This window comes from Geotrypetes seraphini, chromosome 9 (assembly GCF_902459505.1).
Source record: "Geotrypetes seraphini chromosome 9, aGeoSer1.1, whole genome shotgun sequence".
Taxonomy (NCBI): Eukaryota; Metazoa; Chordata; class Amphibia; order Gymnophiona; family Dermophiidae; genus Geotrypetes; species Geotrypetes seraphini.
In genome coordinates, this window is record NC_047092.1 from 42,660,476 (window position 1) to 42,684,142 (window position 23,667).

The 23,667-nt window shown below is 43.2% G+C and overlaps 1 protein-coding gene across 1 annotated transcript in view; it reads left to right on the plus strand.

The window, feature by feature from the left end:
- Positions 1–17,737, plus strand: part of CRELD2 (cysteine rich with EGF like domains 2) — a 37,100-nt gene extending 19,363 nt beyond the window's left edge. Inside the window, exons 8-10 of the mRNA XM_033958272.1 lie at positions 7,708–7,803; positions 11,478–11,621; positions 16,560–17,737. Coding sequence (XP_033814163.1) covers positions 7,708–7,803; positions 11,478–11,621; positions 16,560–16,633 — 314 coding nt within the window. The 3' untranslated portion in view covers positions 16,634–17,737. The remainder of the gene's footprint in view (positions 1–7,707; positions 7,804–11,477; positions 11,622–16,559) is intronic.
- Positions 17,738–23,667: the final 5,930 nt, after the last annotated feature.

Sequence of the window (23,667 nt, forward strand, 5' to 3'; positions counted from 1 at the left end):
TGAAACTCCATTCTACACGATCAAAAGCCTTCTCAGCATCTAGTGAAACCGAAAAAGTCGGATCATTAATTTGTTTTGTTAAATAATACATCTGAAATGCCAGTCTAGTATTATTAGAAGAGTGTCTTTGAGCAACAAATCCAGTTTGATTCATTCCTATTATATGCGGAAGAGCTTTAGCCAATCTTAATGCTAAAATCTTAGCTAATAATTTACCATCTACATTTATTAAAGATATAGGCCTGTAGTTTGAAACCAATGTTGGATGTTTATTTGGCTTTGGCAAAACAATAGTTAAAGATTCTGCCATAGTGCCTGATATACAACCTTTATTCAGTTGATCCTGATATAATTTTAATAAATACGGTAATAGGGAAATTTGAAATTCTTTATAAAACTCTACTGTAAATCCATATCCACCTGAAGCGGTCCCAACTCTAAGGGATTTCAATGCCATTTGTAACTCTTTTAATGATATAGGTTTATCTAAACTTCTTTTTATATGATCAGGAACCTTAGGACCTTCAACTAAACTCAAAAAATCCATCCCATCTTTCTCTTTATTTAAATAAGACTCCGAAGAATACAATGACTTATAATATTTTAAAAATTGTTTTAATATATTTCCAATTTGAGAATGAGAATTTCCTAACTCATCTTTAATTATGCTTATTTTCTCCTTCCTTTTCTTTGCTTTTAAATAATTTGCCAATAATCTTCCAGCCTTATTTGCACTACCATAATACACCACCTGCTGAGCAAAAATATCTTTCCTTACTAACCCAGAGGAAATTTCATTATATTCACATTTTTTTTTTAACAATATTTGAAATGTCTCCTGTTCCCATTTATTAACCAATTTTAATTCCAAATTCTTAATTTCTTTTTCCAAATTCACATATTGTTTTCTTAACAGTTTCTTTTTATATGCAGAATATGATATAATTTGTCCTCTCATAGTTGCTTTGAAAGCATCCCATAAAATTCCAATCGAAATTTCCTCTAAATCATTAAGTCTAAAATATTCATTTATTTTATTTTGAAATTCTGTGCAAAATTTAGAATCAGCAAGCAATGTATTATCAAACCTCCATACAGGTTTGGAATTATCTGGATCTACTAAATTAACTTCTATCCATATACCACCATGATCAGATATTACTATTGGTTCTATGTCAGCTTTTATAACTTGCTGTACCATCTGATCTGAAACAAAAATATAATCAATTCTTGAGAACGATTGATGAACATGTGAACAAAATGTAAATTCCCGATCATTAAAATGAAGAATACGCCATATATCTTTTAAATTACATACTTGTACCAAATTATCTAATCCCATTGATTTCATTATTCTACTAGGCTTTTTATCCATTATTGGATCTATAACAGCATTGAAATCCCCAGCCACCACTAAATTAGTAGTAGCCAGTGGTAAAACTAATTGTTGTAGAGATTTAAAGAATTCACTTTGATTCGAATTAGGTGCATATATATTTAGTAACGCCATTGTATTACTGCCCATGCTCATGTCAACAAGTAACCACCTTCCTTGAGGATGTGCCTTAACCATATTAAATGTTGCTGGACATTTTTTATTAATCAATATTGCAACTCCTGCCTTCTTTTTTACCGCTGGTGCAAATAAACATTGTTTTATCCACTTATCTGTCAGTTTCATAGACTCTGTTCCAGACAAATGTGTCTCTTGCAAGAAACATATATCTATATTTTGTTGTTTAATATATTCCAATACCTTTTTCCTTTTTTATAGGGTGATTAAGGCCATTTACATTCAAAGAAAAAATTTTAAAACCCATTTTACAAATAAAATATAAAATACATATATAATCCACTCAAACATAAAATATACATTTTTTCTTTTTCCTTAAACCAATATATGAGTCTCCCACCCTCCCCTCTTTCCCCATCCCCCCTATTCCCATCCCCCACCCTCCCCTCCCCTAACACAAATGCAAACTTCGAAACGCACATATTACTGAGCAAAAATAAACTCCCCAAAGGCAATAACATACTCATTTTTCTTTCTCTAATCTTTCAAACAACCAACACTAAATTCTCCTGCAGTCAATCCATTCTTCAATACCCTAAATACCCATATTTACTATAATTCTTTATTATATACTTCCCCTCTCATTCAAATTTCCAAACATTCTTCCATCCTATACCTCTAATATATTTATAAAAGTATATACCCAATATTTCGGAAACCATTTCTTACAATATATACCCCCCCCCCAAGATTAATATTATTATTTTGTTTTATTTTATTTTTTTTTATAACCTAAGTTTCTCACAACTTCAATGGAACATACATCACTCCATCCTATAATATTCATTTTTTTTTTTTTATCCTTACATCAAAAGAAGGATCAAACATTTCAACCAAGCAGACCTCATATTTTTTAAAACTCTCATTAATTTTCATTGCATCTTCAATCTATTACAGTCTATTCTCCATTCTGCACAACTGTAACACTTGTACATCTTCATCCTGCTGTTTCAGTCTCTTATTCCATCTTCTTGCAGATTGCTATTTCATCTTTCTCCAATAAAGTATTTTTGCAACATCATCCTTATATCTCAGTCAATTTCAGATGCAAATTGTAAATCTAAATAATGCTCAAGTCATTTCCATCAGTCTATCTTCACATCTTCTTCTCTTTACATCAATAGTCTTTTGTATTTTTCATCTTATTATATTCTAAGTTCACACATTTCTCCAATGCAGCATTTATGTGTTCTCATATTATTATCTCAGTCACGCTCAAATGCAAATTATAAACTCACATTAAGAAACCATCCAAATCTTATAATTGTTCCTCATATTTTTTTCACTTCCTATATGCTCCATCCCTCTTCTTACCTTGTCAAAATCTTCTTTTCTTATTGTCTCTTTAAAATTTTCATTTCTATTCTTTAAATCTTGTTTGAAATGTTGATCCCCCTTTAATCTAACCTCAACAATTTTCTAGAAAATATTTTTCTCCTTTTCTATTTTTTTTTTTCCACTTTTTCCTTCTTTATAAAATATCTTTCAATTTTCACTCAAAAATATAAACCAAAAATAATCTAAGTATATTATTTTACATTTTCTAAATACTTTCATGAAACCATAGGCAAATTATATTGATCTAGAAATTCCTGTAATTTGCCTGCTTCTTCAAAATTATAAGTTTTATTCTCATAAGTTACCCTCATAATAGCAGGGTATATCAATCCATATCTTGCTCCCATTGCTCTCAGTTTAAGTCTTAAATCCAAAAGCTGTTTTCTTCTGTAGGCAGTAGCTTTTGCAAAGTCAGGTACTATAAAGATCTTAGAATCCTGGCATTTAAGATCCTTATTTGTTTTAGCCAGCTTTATAATCTCTACCACCTGCTGATGTCTTAGCAGCTTAAAGATTATTGGACGGGGACCCTTCTGACTATTTGATCTTTTCATCGGTATCCGATGTGCTCTTTCTATCTCCAAAGGAAAAGAACTTTTAAATGGCAAGATCTTTGGGATAAAATTAGTCACAAATTGAATAGGATCATTCTGCTCAATCCCCTCAGGTATCCCAATCAGACGCAAATTATTCCTTCTTTCACGATTTGATAAGTCTTCAAAATCCTTTTTCAACGCCTCTATTTCTCTGTGATCTTTTTTACACACCAGCATCTCTGCCTCAGATTTCTCAGCATGCTTTTCTAACTGCTCAATTTTGAAGTCAACTGCCTGCATTCTATTTGTCAGACTCTCTATTTCCTTCTTCACATCTTTTATATTTTTAGCGTTATCACTTACTATTTCTTTAATTTTCTGAAGTTCATTCATCAAATCACTGTTATCAATTTCTTCCTGAGGCAACGGGACCGCTGTCGGGGATACCGAATCAATTTTTGTTCTTTTTTTACTTCCTGCTCCTGAATTCACCGGATTACTTTTACTAGTTTTACCCGAAGCCATTTCTTACTTCAATTCTCTCTTTTCCTTCACTTTTCTTTAATTTTAACTGCCAAAATCTTAATAAAATTTGCCTGTCACAACGGAGCTAATCCTCTACCCAGCCATCTTCGTGCGCTGCAAAGTTCAAAAGCCTCCTTCTCTGAGCCCTGCGTCTGTGCTGCTTCCTCTTCCGGCGGTCCCGCCCTTTCTCTGGCGGCCAGAGGAGAGTCGGGGCGGGCGAAAGTAGAGTCGGGCGGCGATGGGAGAGTCAGGGCGGCATGCGCGGTATACGGGTGTGCGCACTATATAAAAATTTCTTTATATAAATTACAGTTTCCCGCGCGCTATACCCGTGTGCGCATTTTACACGGGTGCGCGGTATATGAGTGAAAATACGGTATAGAACACTGGTGAAAGTTCACAATTACTAACTTTGGACATCAGCACTTATGCTGGTGTAAATGCTTTCACCTAACGGTAGGCAATTAGATGTGTAATTGATGATATGCTGTAATCTGCACTAGTGCTGCCCGATTCAGGAAAAAAATTTCAATTCGATTCAGCCTATTGAATTGGTTTTTCAATTCAATTCGATTTTCCTGCCCAATTGGGTGTTGGTGTTTTTTTTCAAACATCCTTGTGGGTTTATTTTATAGCTTCTTCACCCCCTTTGCTTTCTCCTAACCACACTGGCGCTGTGGTGTAAACAAAATAAAGAAACAAAAGACTTTTCCTCTCTCTCTCTGTTAAATCCTAGCTCATGTTTGCTGTCTAACACCAGCTCTGGCAGGATACACATTTCAAATCTGACATATTGTAATCACAAAACAGAAAATAAAATTATTTTTTCTACCTTATGTTGTCTGGTCAATATTCAAATCTTGGTCCCAGGCTCTGGTTGTCTTCGGATAACTTGCTTGATAACTTCTTTCTCCGTGCTAACCATCAATCTTCTATCTCTGTCCTCCCCTTCCATTTCCCTTTCCTCCCCGGAGGTCTGGCATCTTTCCTTTTTTTGTCTCCATCCACAGATCCACCTTTTCTTAACTACCCTTTCATCCAGCATCTCTCCCTTCTTCCCCACCACCCCAGGGTCCACCATCTCTCCCTTTCTTTTCCCAAGTACCCCCCTATCTAGTATCTCTATCCCCCCTCCACACCATCCCTTGAGTCCAACTTCTCTCCCTTTCTGTTCCTTCCCTCCCTAAATCCCATTGTCCATCATCTCTCTCCCTCTCCTCTATTTTTAGACCCATTATTTGTTCCTCCCCAAAGTCCAGCATATGCATGTCTCTTTTAACCCCCCTTCCCTCCCTCCCTCCGTGTACTTCTACATCAGGGCCTCCCTCCTCTGAAGGTTTGTCTCCCCTCCCCCCCCCCCCCGAATGCCTGCACCCCACTCCTGAAGACCTGCCTTTGCCACCATCCCTGAAGGCCTGCTTGCCCTCCCTCCCCCACTCCAAAGGACTGCTCACACACACACACCCCCAGAAGGCCTGCGTGTTCCCCCTGGTCTCCCACTGGTGTCTGACTTCCCTCCTGTCCTCCCCGCACCATTTACCTTATAGGAGTACCTTGCAGAGAAGATTGCGGTACTAGCGATCTTTGCAAGCTGCTTCGAGCTGTTTCCTCTGCAGTGGTCCCGCTCCTCCTCTGACATCAGAGGCAGGATCGCAGCAGAGGAAACAGCTGCAAAGCAGTTTGAAAAGATCGCTAGTACCGCGATCTTCTCTGCAGGCTGCTCCTATAAGGTAAACTGTGCAGGGAGGGGGGGAACCGGATGCTGGGGGGGGATCCGGATGCCAGGTGGTGGAACTGGACAGCAGCACTTCGTGACTGGCCCTCCCCCCTTGCCCTCTAAAGCAGGTGCAGCAGCGGCTGGCCAACAAGAGCAGCGCTGCCGCTCCTGCTTTAGGGGGCGAGAGGGGGTGGGTCAGCCAAATTTTGTTTGTTTGTTTGTTTTTGTTTTAAATCGATTCGAATCGGGCAGCACTAATCTGCACACAGATGAACACGATAGATTTTGTGCACTCAATTTATAGAATGCATGCTAAGGTCAGTTAAGTGTGTAAATACTAACCAATTAACACCAATTATAGATAATTATTGGTAAATTAGCTCTGGCTAATAATGCAAATACTAAAGTTCATACAAATTATCAAGTGAATATTCTAGGTTAGTTAGATACTAGGCAGCATCCTGTCTACATTACTGGCGCTCTACCCTTCACTACAGGCCGGATCGCCACCTTAACACTAATGCTAGCATTAAGTGTTTGAGATATGGCAACTTAGGGTGTCGGTATTAACCGGGACCGATTTTTTTTTTTATTTTTTATTTTTACTCCTAGGCAATTCATATTTTTAGCAAGTATTAGTGATGCAGCTGTGTTAGAAGAGCTGATTGCATGTCAATTTGTCATCAGCTTCCCCAATTAGCTTCTAATTTAACAGTGAAATTAGGCCCATCCCTGATATATAACTTGCTCACAACTTTGTACACGAATGACTGAATAATATGCTGAAAAAAACCCACTTAAGCACTATTCTATAAACCGCACATAAAATTAGGCAAAATTTATAGAATAGTGTTTACACCCGGAAGTTGTACCTAACTTCAGGCACAACCATTTGCACCATTGAAAACATGGTACAAATCCTCATGCGTAAAGCTATGCGCAAATGCACCTTATTCTAAAATGACACACGTAAATGTGAGGGATGACACTCCCTTCTCCATACCCTCTTTAAGGTGCCACATATAAAACTTAGCTGTGGATCTCACTCTTAAATTTAAATTAATACTGATATATGCTTGTTTAGAAGCAAGATTTACATTTTTGAGAATAGCCAAGTTTTCAGATGTTTTCCCCGAACAGCAGCATCTCTTTCCCTCCCTTCTCACTCCTACAGCCCATGCAGCATTTCTCTTACCCTCCTATCCCACGCCTCCTGCCCGTGCAATATCTATCTTTCTCTCCCTTCCTCCCCCAGCCCGTGCAGTTACTTTCTCTAAAACATGCCACCACCAGCAGTTCCTACATGCTGCTGGCAACTAACCCGAAAGACTTCCCTCTGATGCTTTTTGCATCAGGAATCCTTCTGGGTCATCTGCCGGCAGTGTGTGTAGGAGGAGCCACTGCCAGCGGCATGTTGAAGTGATGCTAGACTTGGAGGCAGGCAGGCAGGCAAGCTTGCTAGGTACACTCCTGCAGAGCCCCCCCCCCCCCCAAGGACCATGTTCCATCTCCGCAGGTTCCCTGTGAGTCTGGGGGGTTCGTATGGGATCTCCACAGCCCTGGGGGGGGATCCCCATGGGATTCCTACCAACCCAGTTCCTGTGCAGCTCTCTAATTTTAAGGTCCATAATTTTTATTGAATTTTGTAATATTGTTTTGTGGAACCAGGAAGCTTGCCTTCTGCTTTAACAACACTCCTACCCCTGACACAGGCTTTTGCCAAACATGGGCCATGTTGGGTCCAGTTAAAGTTGCTTAGTACTTCATCGTAGCCCTTCCCTTTACAGTCTCTATACAGTGGGACTGAGCATTTGTATGAGTACAAAGTTAGGAGTGTTTGACTCTGATTTGCTACCTATAAACAAGCCAAATCTAGACTTGCTAGTTTTGCTCAAATCATCATACCTGGTCAGTTTCTATTTCTTAAAGTAAAGTCAAATATTCAAATTCCTATTCAGTTGTGAATATATGCATGCTGTATGAAATACAAATATCTTTTGTACCATTTCATATTCTAGACTGTGACAGAAGCTGCACTGCCTGTGTAGGAGAAGGTCCAGACAAATGCAGAAATTGCTCTCTTGGATACACCTTGGAAGATGAATCATGCACAGGTTGGTCTTATTTTTTAATGTTATTTTATAGATATTTAATCATCCATTGTATTTGTGTGCTCTTGATCTGGCCTGTACAAAAGTATTGTCATTTATATTTTCTAGTGCATATAGATATTTGAGTCTTGAACCAGTGGGTTATTCACCTCTAATCACAAGTTGTGTAGAAGACATCATCTACATTTTTTGGCTCCACCTCCTGTATCACTGGGCAGGGCTGTAGCTCCTCAGTTTTATCTTCTACACATGAGTTGAAGGTGTTTTTCTGATCTGTTGTAGCTGATTTTGAGCCTTCTTGGTGCTTCAGAAGTCCCCAGTTTTCCTGGGGCAGCTCTGCCTGGGAGAAGGCACAGACTCTCCCGATCAGAAGTCTGAAGCTGGGAGGGCAACTCTTTTTTACAGGGCACCTACCTAGTCAGCCTGCAGTAAAAGCTTTGGTGACTCGGGGATCGTTCCCTTGGTAGCAAGGCTCGCTTCTGGTTATTACCAGAGCCTGAGCACAGGCTGTGTGGTTCTATGTCGGTCCTGAGGACTTTATTGGGTGCAAGCTGTGTGTCCTTCCCACCCCCCACCCACCCCCACCTCCGACAATTGTGTATCTGTGGGAGTCTTAGTTCCTCTTATGGTCTGACCGGTTACCTGTAGAAACAAGCATCTGAGCTATTTTACCTGCTTATCTGAGGCAGAAATTTTCTCCATGTTCCAGCTGCTATTTCAGCTGAAACAGGCACTGCACCACCAGAACTGTGAGTACTGACCATTGTGGTCTATGGGAGAAATGCATTTTTGGAGGTTTCTGGGGCTTGGAATTGGGTCCCCTACCTCCAGTAACTCCTTTCCTCAATTCTTTGAACTTTTTTTTTTAGGGAGGAGGAGCCCGAGGCACCTAAGCCAATCAGGGTCTTAGGCCACTCCCTGTGCATGTCATGATGCCTAGTTGCATCCAGGAGGCCTTTGGAGCAGGGACTGAGCACCTCCGTGCAAATAATTTGCATGCAAAAAAGGTAGTGAATTAATCGCTGTTTCAAAATGGGCCAGTAATTGGCCAACAGCAATTGAATCACAACCTTTAGTGAATCTGGGCCTAAATTCTTCACAACATGGACTGTGTTGGGTTCACAGTTAATTATACCAAGTTTTCAGACAGGATTGTATCATTTGTATGACACTGATATGTTGTGAAGAAGTTGGACTTTATTCATATCCTGTGAAGAATTTGGACTTTGGACTTTTTAAGAAAGCACTTTCATCCAGATCATAACTTCCACTTTCCTTTTGTTGCTTTGGGTTTCTATTTGAAAACTGCCCACCTTTTTTGCAGGTAAAAGTCCTTAGCTGCATTTTGCATAGATATTTTTGGGGGTGGTTTAAGATTGCAACAATACAGAGTTGCAGTCATAGAAAAGGGAAACTTAATTCTCTCTTGCTTGGGCAACATTCTAAGTATTGTCACGTGGAAAACTAATACAAAATCTGCAGATAAATGACCATGAACTTGCAACACTGGGGGGGGGGGGGGTGAAAATGGTCCCTTTTAATATCTCGGTCATCTCAGATAACATTCCTTTATTTGTCATATTCTAATTCATAATGAGCTTTTTGGAGGAACTATTCATAAATGGTAGATTTTTAAAAACTAATTAGTGTAGCATGGGGAAGGATTTGCATGTTTTGAGGATAATTTTAAAATTATTTTCATGTTTAAATGTGCTCTTATGAAATACAGTATTTTCCAGTATAAAAGTGTTTGCCATGACAATGGCACATGCCTTGCTTATAGGCTTGTAAAGAAGTGGAGGTTTTGAAGAATTTGGGCAGTGCATGCAAGTACTCTTATAGGGCCTGATTATATATATATATATATATATATATATATATATATATATATATATATATATATATATATATATATATATATATATATATATATATATATAGTGCCTAAATAAATTGGCGCCATTCATGATTCTATAAAAGTCATGCGCAGTATATTGGCCGTACACATCACTAACATCTAGGTGGACCCATTTAGGCCGAGAAAAACCAGAGCTACACACCTGCACTTTAGTTTTGTGTGGATTGGACGTATTTTATAATGGAGTGCTGAACTTTCTAAGAATGCTCCACTCTTGGCCCGCCTCCTTTTGAGATTTGCGCACTAGAACTGATGCGCACCACTTTATAGAATGTGCCCACCAAGTTATGCATATAACTCCTAATTGGTGCTAATTAGAGTTAATAGAGGTGTTAATTGCCAATTATCAGCACCAATTAGCTTGTTAAACAATTAAGTTGTGTGTGCTACGCCAGTTTGCATGCAAAACTTACAGCATTATGGACTAGATTCACTAAACCTTCCGAGCCTGTCCCGACTATCGCAAAACAAATTTTACTGGTTTTGCGATCGTACTTTGACCCGATTCACTAAACAGCTTTCTGATCAATCTCCAATTCGATCCGATCCACCCATGCAATTGAGGGGAAATGGCATGCAAAAGTAGGAAGCCATCGATTCACTAAGCAAAAGAAGAAACACCGATTGGGTTTGCCAATCCGAAAAGAAGCAACTACTGAGGACCAGTCGCTTACTATCCTTGCTGACTCTTCTGCCCTGAAATATCAGTATCAAGGTTACAACCCCATATAAAACAACCATCAAAATTAAAAATAAAATATCTTTACATATGTGTAAGAATTCCTTTTTTTATATATTTTGTAAAAAGCGCACGGATTTAAAGCGTGTTCTGTTCGATGATCTGGCTACACAAAATAATTCACTGTGTCGGTCACAGTCATTCCTTTTTTAAAATGTCCAACTCATAGGGCCAGCAAAAGTAAACTGCAGCCACACACATATACCTCCCCCCCCCCCACCTCCCGAGCTCACTTGTGCTTTGCCGCCAATGATGTGCGGGAATAAACCCCACCCACTAACTACGTAGTAAGGGCGAAGAGCTAGCGGATACGTAAATTGCATCAATAAACAACAAGGATACTCTGTGCATTCATTTTGATCGCTCTTACAGCGGTCAGTAGGATCGCTATAGGGCGTGCATCCGATCAGATCATTTGCATGTAGAATCTGTAGTGAATCGGTCGCTCGCCAAAACTTAGCCAAGAATCGCCCAACAACGATCCAGATTGGTAAGTTTAGTGAATCTATGCCTATATCAAGAATTTAGGCTATAGATTGTAAAATACACTACTCTATGTACATATTTTCATAATGCATGCATGATTTCTACCATTTAAGACTACAGTGTTCTCCCATGAATTCACGAATCACAGACTCAGTAATTCCTATACTAAAGTCAGGCTACACCAATCAGGAGCTGCGTGTCAAAGCAGCTCTCGATTGGTGTAACCTGACTTTAGTAACAGGAAGAGGTGATTGGAGCATTCCGCGATTGATTTTCTGCACCTGCTGGCGCCCCAGCTGCCCTCTCCCGCCTCTCCTGCCTTTTGAAAGACGCAAAATCACATTTGTGGTTTTTTGAAATTTGCAGGTGTTCCTGGAACGGAACCCCTATGAATTTCGGGGGAATACTGTAATATAAAGACACTCGTGCACTTATATGTAGTTTTTAAAATGGCACCTAAGTAGGCGCCTTATCTTTAACCAGGTGCCCTGTTGAAAAAATTGCCCCATTACAACTTACATATGCGTTCTGCAGATGTAGATGAATGTAACCTTGGTGAGAAGGTTTGCCTCAGAGAAAACGAAGATTGTATTAATACACCAGGCAGTTATAAGTGTGCCTGCTCTGAAGGCTTTGAAGATAAAGATGGAACATGCGTACAAGCTATAGAAAAGACAGGTAAGTGTTTTGGACAGAGGTACACTACAATTTCAAAAGAGGGGCTTAAGTCTGAACCACTGCTAAATCCCAGGGCATAGTGTCCCTTAGAAAAAGAGAAGTTGAGGGGACCTTAGGGAATAATAAGGTTGGGGGGAGCTGCTGCTTCTACTACAGTGTAACATGATGAGAAGGATTGGAACTCAGGAGTGGTAAAAAAAATAGCCAGTACTAAGGGCCTGAGTGATAGGAGTTGGGATCTACACCTGGGTAAATCCTTGTTGCCTGTTCCAGAGAGGTTAAAATTGTAGTGAGTGAGGAACGATGAGAATCCCTGAGGGTAGGCACTGCTTTCAAGAAGTGAAGGAATAGGTCAGGGCATAGCTCTGGCCCTGTGTTCCAAAGATGAAGAAGAACAAGGAGTAAAAGGAAGAGAGCTAAGGCTGCAGTCAGTTCCAACAACAGAAGCACTTACAGCGGGTGCAAAAGCCATCCAAAGGAGAAAGAAGCTCAAGAGATGCAGGAGTGACAGCATACGCTGAAAGAGACAAAGAACCATAAATACTTTGTGCAAGTATGATACATTTTGCTATCATCTTACTTAATATTTATGGACTTTGTGTTAGTTTTCATTGCTCTGTTTTTATATATTTGTGTGTCTGAGGAGGTCTAAATAAATGGGAATATTATCGTGCCTTTGTAGCCCTCCATGACCCAACTGCACCTCAGATATTGTGTGCACTTTTGGTCACCGCATCTCAAAAAAGATATTGCGGAATTAGGAAAGGTATAAAGGAAGGTGACAAATGATATGAGAGAGGTCTATAAAATACCAAGTAGAATGGAATGGGTAGACATGAATTGCTTGTTTTCCTTTTTCCAAAAATATAAGGACTAGGAGGAATGCAGTGAAACTAAGGGCTCCTTTTACTAAGATGCACTAGCATTTTTAGTGCACGCACAAGATTAGCGCGTGCTATAGCGCGCGTTAGCCCAAAAATTACTGCCTGCTTAAAAGGAGGCGATAGCGGCTAGTGCGCGCAGCATTTTTGCACGTGCTAAAACGGCTAGCACGCCTTTGTAAGAGGAGCCCTAAGTAGTAAGTTTAAAACAAATGAAAATATTTCTTCACTCATTTTAATTAAACTCTGGAATTCATTACCAGAGAATGTGGTAAAAGCACCTTAGAGTTTAAAAAGGGTTTGGAGAAGTTCCTTTTTTTAAAATTATTATTTATTTCTTATTCAACAAAATTTACAAGAATACATCTTGCTAAAATAAACACAGGGAGGCAAGAACAACACAGAAGTATTATAAACTCATACTTATAGAAATAAAAAAGTATTTCTTTATCCCCTTCTTAGACCACAATTTTAGGGGGGTGGTCAATCAATAAAATATATGAGAGAAAAATTAAAGAAGAATTTAATTAACAAATAGGCTTAATATATCTAAGCACCAGCTATTAAAATTTCATTATCCCTCAGTCCTTGATGATCTTCTTCACATCCAAGAATTCCTTCAGATGGTTTGGAGAGAAAAAAGTGTATTTGACTCCCAAATACCTAACCAAGCATTTGCAGGGGTATGCTAGAAGAAACGTTGCTCCCAAATTACCGTATTTTCGCGGATATAACGCGCGCGTTATACGTGATTTTACGTACCGCGCATACCCCTCGCGCGTTATATGCCTGAGCGCGGTATACAAAAGTTTTTAAACATAGTTCCCACCCCGTCCGACGCCCGATTCACCCCCCCAGCAGGACCGCTCGCACCCCCACCCCGAACGACCGCTCGCACGCGCTCCCACCCGCATCCACGATCGGAGCAAGAGGGAGCCCAAGCCCTCTTGCCCGGCCGACTCCCCGACGTCCGATACATCCCCCCCCGGCAGGACCACTCGCACCCTCACCCCGAAGGACCGCCGACTCCCCAACAATATCGGGCCAGGAGGGAGCCCAAACCCTCCTGGCCACGGCGACCCCCTAACCCCACCCCGCACTACATTACGGGCAGGAGGGATCCCAGGCCCTCCTGCCCTCGACGCAAACCCCCTCCCCCCAACGACCGCCCCCCCCCAAGAACCTCCGCCCGTCCCCCAGCCGACCCGCGACCCCCCTGGCCGACCCCCACGACACCCCCACCCGCCTTCCCCGTACTTTGTGTAGTTGGGCCAGAAGGGAGCCCAAACCCTCCTGGCCACGGCGACCCCCTAACCCCACCCCGCACTACATTACGGGCAGGAGGGATCCCAGGCCCTCCTGCCCTCGACGCAAACCCCCCTCCCTCCAACGACCGCCCCCCCCAAGAACCTCCGACCGACCCGCGACCCCCCTGGCCGACCCCCCCACCCCCCTTCCCCGTACCTTTGGAAGTTGGCCGGACAGACGGGAGCCAAACCCGCCTGTCCGGCAGGCAGCCAACGAAGGAATGAGGCCGGATTGGCCCATCCGTCCTAAAGCTCCGCCTACTGGTGGGGCCTAAGGCGCGTGGGCCAATCAGAATAGGCCCTGGAGCCTTAGGTCCCACCTGGGGGCGCGGCCTGAGGCACATGGGCCAAACCCGACCATGTGTCTCAGGCCGCGCCCCCAGGTGGGACCTAAGGCTCCAGGGCCTATTCTGATTGGCCCACGCGCCTTAGGCCCCACCAGTAGGCGGAGCTTTAGGACGGATGGGCCAATCCGGCCTCATTCCTTCGTTGGCTGCCTGCCGGACAGGCGGGTTTGGCTCCCGTCTGTCCGGCCAACTTCCAAAGGTACGGGGAAGGGGGGTGGGGGGGTCGGCCAGGGGGGTCGCGGGTCGGTCGGAGGTTCTTGGGGGGGGGGCGGTCGTTGGAGGGAGGGGGGTTTGCGTCGAGGGCAGGAGGGCCTGGGATCCCTCCTGCCCGTAATGTAGTGCGGGGTGGGGTTAGGGGGTCGCCGTGGCCAGGAGGGTTTGGGCTCCCTTCTGGCCCAACTACACAAAGTACGGGGAAGGCGGGTGGGGGTGTCGTGGGGGTCGGCCAGGGGGGGTCGCGGGTCGGCTGGGGGACGGGCGGAGGTTCTTGGGGGGGGGGCGGTCGTTGGGGGGAGGGGGTTTGCGTCGAGGGCAGGAGGGCCTGGGATCCCTCCTGCCCGTAATGTAGTGCGGGGTGGGGTTAGGGGGTCGCCGTGGCCAGGAGGATTTGGGCTCCCTCCTGGCCCAATATTGTCGGGGAGTCGGCGGTCCTTCGGGGTGGGGGTGCGAGTGGTCCTGCCGAGGGGGGAGAAGAATCGGACGTCGAGGGGGGGCATCAGGCTTTCAGGATGGGGACAGGACTTCAAGGGGGGACAGGCAGACCTTCAAGGGGGACAGGACTTCAAGGGGGGACAGGCAGACCTTCAAGGGGGGACAGGCAGACCTTCAAGGGGGGACAGGACTTCAAGGGGGACAGGCACGGAGAGGCGGGGCAGTGCACCGAAAGTCAGGGTGAGTCGGGGCAACCAGATGAGAGTCGGGGAGGGCGAAAGGAGAGTCGGGGTGGCCAGAGGAGAGTCGGGGAGAGCGAAAGGAGAGTCGGGGTGGCCAGAGGAGAGTCGGGCAGCATGCGCGTTATATGCCTGAGCGCGGTATAGAAAAGTTTTTGTACATATCATCGTGATTTCTGCGCGCTATACCCCTGTGCGCGTTTTACAATGGTGCGCGTTATATCCGCGAAAATACGGTAATAGTATCTTGATGCATAGAAAGAAATTCTTTCCTCCGTTCTTGCGTAGTCTTTGCGACGTCGGGGTATATCCATATTTTCTGTTCCCCATTGGAGAAGTTCCTAAAAGAAAAGTCTATTAGCCATTATTAAGAGAGATTTGGGGAAAATCCACTGCTTTATTCCTGGGATGAGCAACATAAAATCATTTTTTTGCTGTTTTGGTTCTTTCCAGACACTTGTGATCTGGATTGGCCTTGGTGGACCTTCTATCTGACCTAATATGGAAATGCTTATGTTCCCTTAGTTATTTTTCCTATGTGTGTTGCACATATGTAGCCTTACATTTATACAGGGAGGAGGTTTTGAAGTTTTAGCCCCAGGCACTAACATTGTGTACCTGCCTCAGGGGTCACACTCAGCCCCACTACGTTGAGGGGACAAACTAGATCAGTACAGTAAAGGATTATTTTACATTTGGAGAAGAAAATACAGTGGTACCTCGGTTTACGAGTGCACTGGTTTGCGAGTGTTTTGCAAGACGAGCAAAACACTCAGCAAACTTTTGTCTCGTAAACCGAGCACTGCCCTGATAAACGAGCACTCAGCAATGGTGGCCCAGGGGTGAGTACCTGCCTGCGGGTGCTGCACAGCGATTCAAAAGTGGTACCTTCCTTGCCTCGGGGTCCCCATGCGGCTGCCCTCCTGCTTCGGACTCTGCCATCCGTCAGCGCTCTCCCGGCTCCCATCAAAACCGGCCGCCGTCCTGAATGAGAATGCGCGAGACTTCACCTCTCTCCTCTCCTAAGTCAGACGCTGCCCCGACAACACGCTCACCACGTACAAGCACGCAGGACGTCCTGCGTGCTTGTACATGGTGAATGTGTTGTCGGGGCAGCGGCTGACTTAGGAGAAGAGAGAGATGAAGTCGCGCGCATGCTCATTCAGGATGGCAGCCGGTTTAGATGGGAGCCGGGAGAGCGCTGACGGACGGCAGAGGCATCGCTGAAGCAAGAGGGCAGCCGCATGGGGACCCCGAGGCAAGGAAGGCACCACTTTGGAATCGCTGTGCAGCACCTGCAGGCAGGTACTCACCCCTGGGCCACCATTGCAAACTTCGGTTGTGGAACAAATCTTCTGAGTTTGCATTAAAGCCTATGGGGAATTTTGCTTTGATAAACGAGCAATTTGGTTTACGAGCATGCTTCTGGAACGAATTATGCTCGTAAACCAAGGTTCCACTGTATTTATTTTCTGTAGAGGCTGTCATCAATTGATCACTTTATTTTTAACAGAAGAAGCAGAAGCTAAAGCTGAAGAAACATCAACAAAACATCAAGAGTCATCCAACATACACGAAGACCTATGATCTCTATTCTCAAGCAAGCATTCATTTTGATCAGGCCTGGCACACAGTTCCACCACTAATTTTCAGACCCCAGTGAAGCAAGGGTGGCAGCCTGCAGGAAAGAACAGTCATTACTCCCTAATCCAGCCCCTTTTTTCCTGTTGCTCTTCACCCAGTCAAGCCTTTCTAGGCTCCACAGTTCCACTTCCTTTTCATTTCCAAATAAGTCCTGGTTTTGATACTTTTAAGTTATTTAGCCTGACACTTTTTGCATACTTGAAACCAAACACTGTGGAAACTTTCTTATATGGTTACAAATTGCCAATATCTGGTATTGACATTCCATTTATAGGTTTAAAATTAAAAAAAAGTTTTTAAAAAACCCAAAACATTCAAAGTCTCTAGTCTAACGCAAAGTCTTTGAGGGCAGCAGACTTAAGAAAACAGAAAAAGGTGTATGTTCTCTTGCTGATTTATGGGATTATTTACTAACGGCATGGAATGCTCTTAATGGTTATTATTGCTGCAAAGCTTATTGCATAAAAGTGAGTCCTGCATAAGGTTACCATATGGCTCCAGAAAAAAAGAGGACAGATTGAAACATCCAGGTTTTACTTCCACTGAAAGCAATGGAAGTAATGAGAATAGATTTAGACACTCAGGTTTTACTTCTTTGAAAGCAAAATCTGGATGTCTTAATCCATCCTTTTATCTGGAGCCACATGGTAACCCTAGTTCCTGAAGCATGTAACATGTTAACTGAATTTTGTTTTGGGGTTTTGGGGTTTTGTTTTTTTTTTTAATTCTTTAGAGAAAGCTGTAATATGCTGTTTGTTGTCAAGCTGCTGTCTGGGTCTCAATATTTTTGATCTGGAAGGTTTTTCATCCCTTAATTCTCTATATTAAAGGTGTAGCTCAGATTTTGCATTCACAAGGATGTAATCTTGGATGTTGAACTCTTCCCCCTCAGAAGCACACAACCTATAAGGACCAGTAAATCCCATCTCCTTTGTTTTTAAATGAGTTTTAATTGATCCTTATAGCTGTTTCTTTTATTCATAACAAAAGAAGCTGTGTTATATTTTGATACAATTCTTTGTAATAAAACTAGATCATTTTAAGGTTTTTTGTGATGCAGTATTTATACTGTTTTAATTATTTATGGCCCCTTTAATCAAGCTACGCTAGAGGTTTGTAGTGTGGGCTGGCTTGGTAGCCTATGAGCGTCAGAACACTTACCTTGCCATCCTGCGCTAAAAACCTCTAGCACAGCTTGATAAAAGGTGGGAGGGGGTAGAGATTAGCGTTTTGTAGGACTCCTCTGTGTCATGATTTTTATATTTGGCGGTCTGCCACATCTGTTTCCAGTTCCTCAGACAGTACAATATGAATTATCAAAAGCAAGAGCAGAGTGGCAGAAAGACACCAACGATAGGAGTCAAAATGGCTATAAATGGCATAAAGTAGAGTAGCCTAGTGGTTAGAACAGCTTCCTCAGCACCCTGAGGTTGCGAGTTTAATTCGCACTAGAGCTCCTTGTCAATCTGAGCAAGTCACTTAACACTTCATTGCCCCAGTACAAAATAAGTACCTGTCTAAGATATGTAAATTGCTTTGATTGTAACCACACAGAAAAAGTGATATATCAAGTCCCATCCCCTTTATTCTAAAAATCCATAGGCCCCATGAGAGGAGCAAAGTAGCAGCAACAGTAAATGAAGAGCCAAGGACATGGTAAGAGGAGCCAAGTAGCAGGACTGGGAAGAAGAGGCAGGCAGGAAAAGTGAGAGAAGGCACAGGAGGCAACTTAATATCAGGAAAACAAGCATACAAAATGATGTGGCTTTTGAAGGCAGCTCCTCCTAGTGCTTGCCTCATGCAGAGAAACCACCAACAGTCAGCCATTGTACAAAAGAAGAAAGCGATGGGTTCAGTGGTAGACAAACCTCGGTCTGGTCGTCCATGTGCATCAACATCATACTAAGACTGCACTTCAACCAATTTCATTGACCAGTCGCAAGTTGACCTCACCTCAGCTACTGCACGAGTGGTCAGATGAGTATCATGTCGGTGTCTTATCCAGAGTTCATCGCCAGTGCCTGCAGTTTGGTCTGTGGAGCTGCAAAGCACGCAATCCACCGATGACTGATGTTCAAAGCACAACTGGCTTCAGTGGGTGCAGAATCATTCAAGCTGGACTTGTGAAACGTAGGAAAAGGTGCTTTTCAAGAACGAAGCACCTGCCTCTTTGGTAACCGGACCCACACCTATGTGCGGTGGTTTCCTGGAGAGGAATTTGTGCCTGAGTGCCACAACCTTACTGTGAAACATCCTTTGAAGGTCATGGTCTGGTGGTGCATGATTGCCAGTTGCATCGGATGTCTGCATATCATCGATGGAATGGTCAACAGGACCAAGTACATCACAATACTGCAAAAGTGCATGGTGCCATCTGCTCAGCAGCTGTCTTCAGGCCAGTTTCTGTTTCTATTGATGACAATGCACCTTGTCATTGCTCCAAACGGGTGATCAACTGGAAGTGTGAGAGTAACATAGTCAGTCAACCGGCCTGCCCAATCTCCAGATCTGAATCCAGTCGAGAGCCTGTGACACAAGGTGGCTTGAAAGATATCCAAGAGACATCCAACATCAAAATGTGAGTTGATTGAGTCACTCATTGCAGCCTGGAACCACATTGTCACCCATGTTCATCTCATTAAACTGGTTCACTTGGTGCGGTGCAGACAGGTGATCAAGAACAGAGGGTGACCTACCAAAGACTGAGCCATCACTGACGCACAAAACCCGTTTTCAAGGCCACCTATATGAATATGAAGGATAGATGATGCGCATATGTACTTTTTTGGTCAGCAAAGTACATTACTTGATTTACACAGAAAAAAATATTAAACATGGCAGTTTAAACAAACTCAGAAATTTAAGTCCAAGCTAGAATAAAAAGTTGATTCTAATTGCCAAATCTATCCCTTATAAATGTGGGTCAACAAATAAAATAAAGAGAATGCAAAATTCACGAGTAATTCCAGACTTTTACATAACGCTATAATGGTAATGGTTTCTTTTTACACTGTCCTGCTAAGTGTTTGGTTACTCCTTCACACACAATACTTCATTTGTGTATAAAAAAAGAAACTGGTGCGTGCATACACTACATGGTACTTGGAAAATTCATAGAAACATGATGGCAGGTAAAGGCCAAATGGCCCATCTCTGGTTGGCCCATCTGAGGCATCAACTATACACCACCACCACCACCACCCTCACTTCCTAAGAGATTCCATGTGCCTGTCCCATGCTTTATTTAAAATCAATGGTTTTCTCAATATTTATATATTGTACACTACTGCTACAACCAGCATTGCTCCATAGGATTACAGCTATTTGGTACTGTTGTCCTTTAGAAGGTGTGCTGATAGGTAGACTCTCCAACCATTTCACTCAACTTGTTTACAGTTGGGAAGGGGTAAAACGCGGACCTGACGGACTTCGTGGATCTAAACCCGCATGTCCTTAAAAATCTGAGGTCCGTGCCACCTGTAGTTTATGGCTCTGACAGACCTCGGTGACAATTTAGTGCTGACGAATCTGTCTCAGCATAGGATAGGGGAAAGTATTAGGATCCGTCAGTGCTACAATGTCACCGAGGTCTGTCAGAGCCGATTTACTGGAGCTGCAGGAAACCAGTTTAAATGATTTGTTTTGGAGCCGCTCCAGCACTAGCACTAGTCTCTGGCTCTGACAGACCTCGGTGACATTTTAGCGCTGACGGATCCTAATACTTTTCCCTCCCTATGCTGAGACGGATCTGTCAGCGCTAAATTGTCACCGAGGTCTGTCGGAGCCAGAAAGTAACTACAAGTAGCACAGACCTCAGATTTTTAAGGATGTGCGGGTTTAGATACGTGAGGTCCGCGTTTTACCCCTTCCCTTTACATTTTAGCATGAATCTTGTATGCTCCCTCTTGCTCCAGCCTATTGCCATGCCCATGTGCTGCTGCTGCTCCTGCCCTGTCCTTCCCATGCATGCTCAGTTTTTGTGCATATGCACAAAGGAGCATGTGCAACAGGGGGAGGACAGTGGCACTGGCTGGAGCAAGTGGGAGAGGGAGGAGTTTTTGCTGCTGGAGGGACCCTTGTAGCTGGTGGGGCTTGAGGATCCCCACCAGCCATAACAAAGGCATGAGAATTATGGATGGGCCCACTACTCCAGAGTATGCCTTAACCAATGTTAAATTTTACTACAGTTCAGTATGCTAATTAAAGGAGGAGGCAGATTTAGGAGGACACTGCCCAGAGATTATAAAACTCTCTTTCCAGATTCAAACTTTGTCTTCTAGTCCAGCCTCCCTGCCTTTGGCCCTTTGTTGTAAGGGGAGAGCCCTTCAAGCCTATAGCCACTCTTATACTGCCCTGCAATGGAAGAAGTATGTTGTTCTTGCTGATCTGTGGAGAAATGGGGGGGAGGGGGGAAACGCTTGGTTTCTTTTCAATGAACTTACTGCCTGTTGACTCTGAAATATTGAGAATCCCGAAGGGGCTATGCAGAAGTCCAATATACATTATGATTTAAGTGTTTTTACCCTGGTTCTTTTCATTGTAAATCGCTTAGAAATGTTTATAAGCGTTTTATCAAGTTTTAAATAAAACTTGGACATACTTCTTGATTACAGCTAGGCACTTACCTTATTTTTGACTATAAGTAGACTTCCTTCTGCCATTTCAGAACATCGCTGTAACTTGGCAACTAAGCAGATGAAAAATAAAGTAATAGCATTTTATTGGATGGCGGGAAAGGTAGTTTTGACCTCTGACAGCTAGTCAAACTTATTTAGTCCAATAAAAAGGTATCACCTTATTTTCCATTATTTCTTGGATTAATCAACCATTAATGTTGACTCACACAGTTACCACATTTACTTCATTCTAAATTAAAAATAAAATTATTTTTTTCTACCTTTGTTGCTATCCATTTAAATTTGCAAATTATGTTGGTCTACTGCCTTCCTGTCTTCTTTTAATTCTCTTTCTAAGGGTCTTCTGTCTGTCATTGTTCACTGTCCCCTTTTCTTCTTCACCTTCTCCATTGCATCTAGCTCCAAGATTAAGAACATAAGAATTGCCGCTGCTGGGTCAGACCAGTTGTCCATCATGCCCTGCAGTCCGCTCACGCGGCGGACCTTAGGTCAAAGACCAGTGCCCTAATTGAGTCTAGCCTTACCTTATGTTCTGGTTCAGCAGGAACTTGTCTAACCTTGTCTTGAAACCCTGAATCCCCATAACAGCCTCCAAAAGAGCATTCCAGATTTCTACCACTCTCTGGGCGAAGAACTTTAGAGAGTGCCCTCTCGTTCTCTCCACCTTGGAGAGGGTGAACAATCTCTCTTTCTTTACTAAGTCTATTCCCTTCATTATCTTGAATGCTTCGATCATGTCCCCTCTGTCTCCCCTTTTCAAGGGAGAAGAGGCCTAGTTTCTCCACTCTCTCACTGTACGGCAACTCCTCTAGCCCCTTAACCATTTTAGTCGCTCTTCTGTGGACCCTTTCGAGTAGTACTATGTCCTTTTTCATATATGGCAACTAGTGTTGGATGCAGTATTCCAGGTGGGGGTGCACCATGGCCTTGTACAGCGGTATGATAACCTTCTCTGATCTGTTTGTGATCCCCTTCTTAATTATTCCTAGCATTCTGTTTGCCTCTTTCGCCGCCGCCGCCACACATTGCGCGGACAGCTTCATTGACTTGTCTACAAGTATTCCCAAATCTCTTTCCTGGGGGGTCTGAGTATTGTACCGAACATCCTGTATTGGTGTATAAGATTTTTGTTACTGACATGCATCACCTTGCACTTATCCATGTTGAACTTTATTTGCCATTTCGTGGCCCATTCCTCGAGCACATTTATGTCTCGTAGGTCTTTGCAATCCTTCGGTGTCCTCATTACTCTGAATAACTTTGTATCGTCCGCAAATTTAATCACCTCGCTCGTATTTCCAGGTCGTTTATAAATATGTTGAATAGCACAGGCCCGAGCACCGAACCCCGCGGCACTCCACTCGTGATGCTTTTCCAGTCCGAGTATTGTCCATTTACACCCCCCCCCCCACTCTCCGTTTCCTATCCACCAACCAGTTTTTAATCCACGTGCGTATATCACCCCTTTTCCCTCAATGCTGCTTACTTGCTTCTGTAGTCCCCCACTTCCATTGCTGTTTCTTTAACCTTGCCCTTTGGCTGATGTAGATTCTCTAACCCTCAGTCTGATGCTGCTTTTCTAAGTCCTCAGACTCCCACCCCCACCTCTCTGCCTCTGACCCAACTGACCTTGAAAGCTGCCTGCCTGCAGCAGATGGGGAGCCAGGAACTTCTGCAGTAATTCAGAGAAGCAGAACAAGCACTGTAGCAGCACAAGTAGAGAAAATCTCCCAGGAGGTCCAGGGCCAAGGCACAGTTTTGGTCCTGCAATGAGGAGCAGGTTAGGGAGACATTCTCCCTCAGGTGGTCTTGCGCTGCAGCACAGTCTGGGGAAGAAGCTAGGGACCAGGCCGTCCAGCGTTGGTATACTGTGGGGGCTCCAGCAGGTGCCAAGGTAAGTAGAGCTGTGTGGCAAGCACAAGTTGGAAGGCGGTTGGAGTTATCATATCAGTTCTGTCTGCCTGCTGATTCAAAGCCCCAACAATGCATTTAAACAGTTGAGGTAGAGGTATGAATCCGAGTACGGGCTTTACAGGTTGTATAAAATTCTGATGCTTGCAAGTTGATGGGAACATCACGGTTTGATCATATATTGCTCATATTTAAAAAAAAAAGCTTCATTGACTCCCAGTACAATTTTGTACAAAGTATAAGATCTTGAAATTGATCCATCAGGGGATATATAATAAATTGCCTGGTTTTTGTAATGATTTTGTAATTGAGAGTGCTTTTGACTCCTAAATCCTCTCACCTTGGGTTCTGCATCCCCAACCCTATATGTCATGTCTGACTTTCCAAGTTAGATTGTAAGCTCTTCTGAGCAGGGACCGTCTATAAATG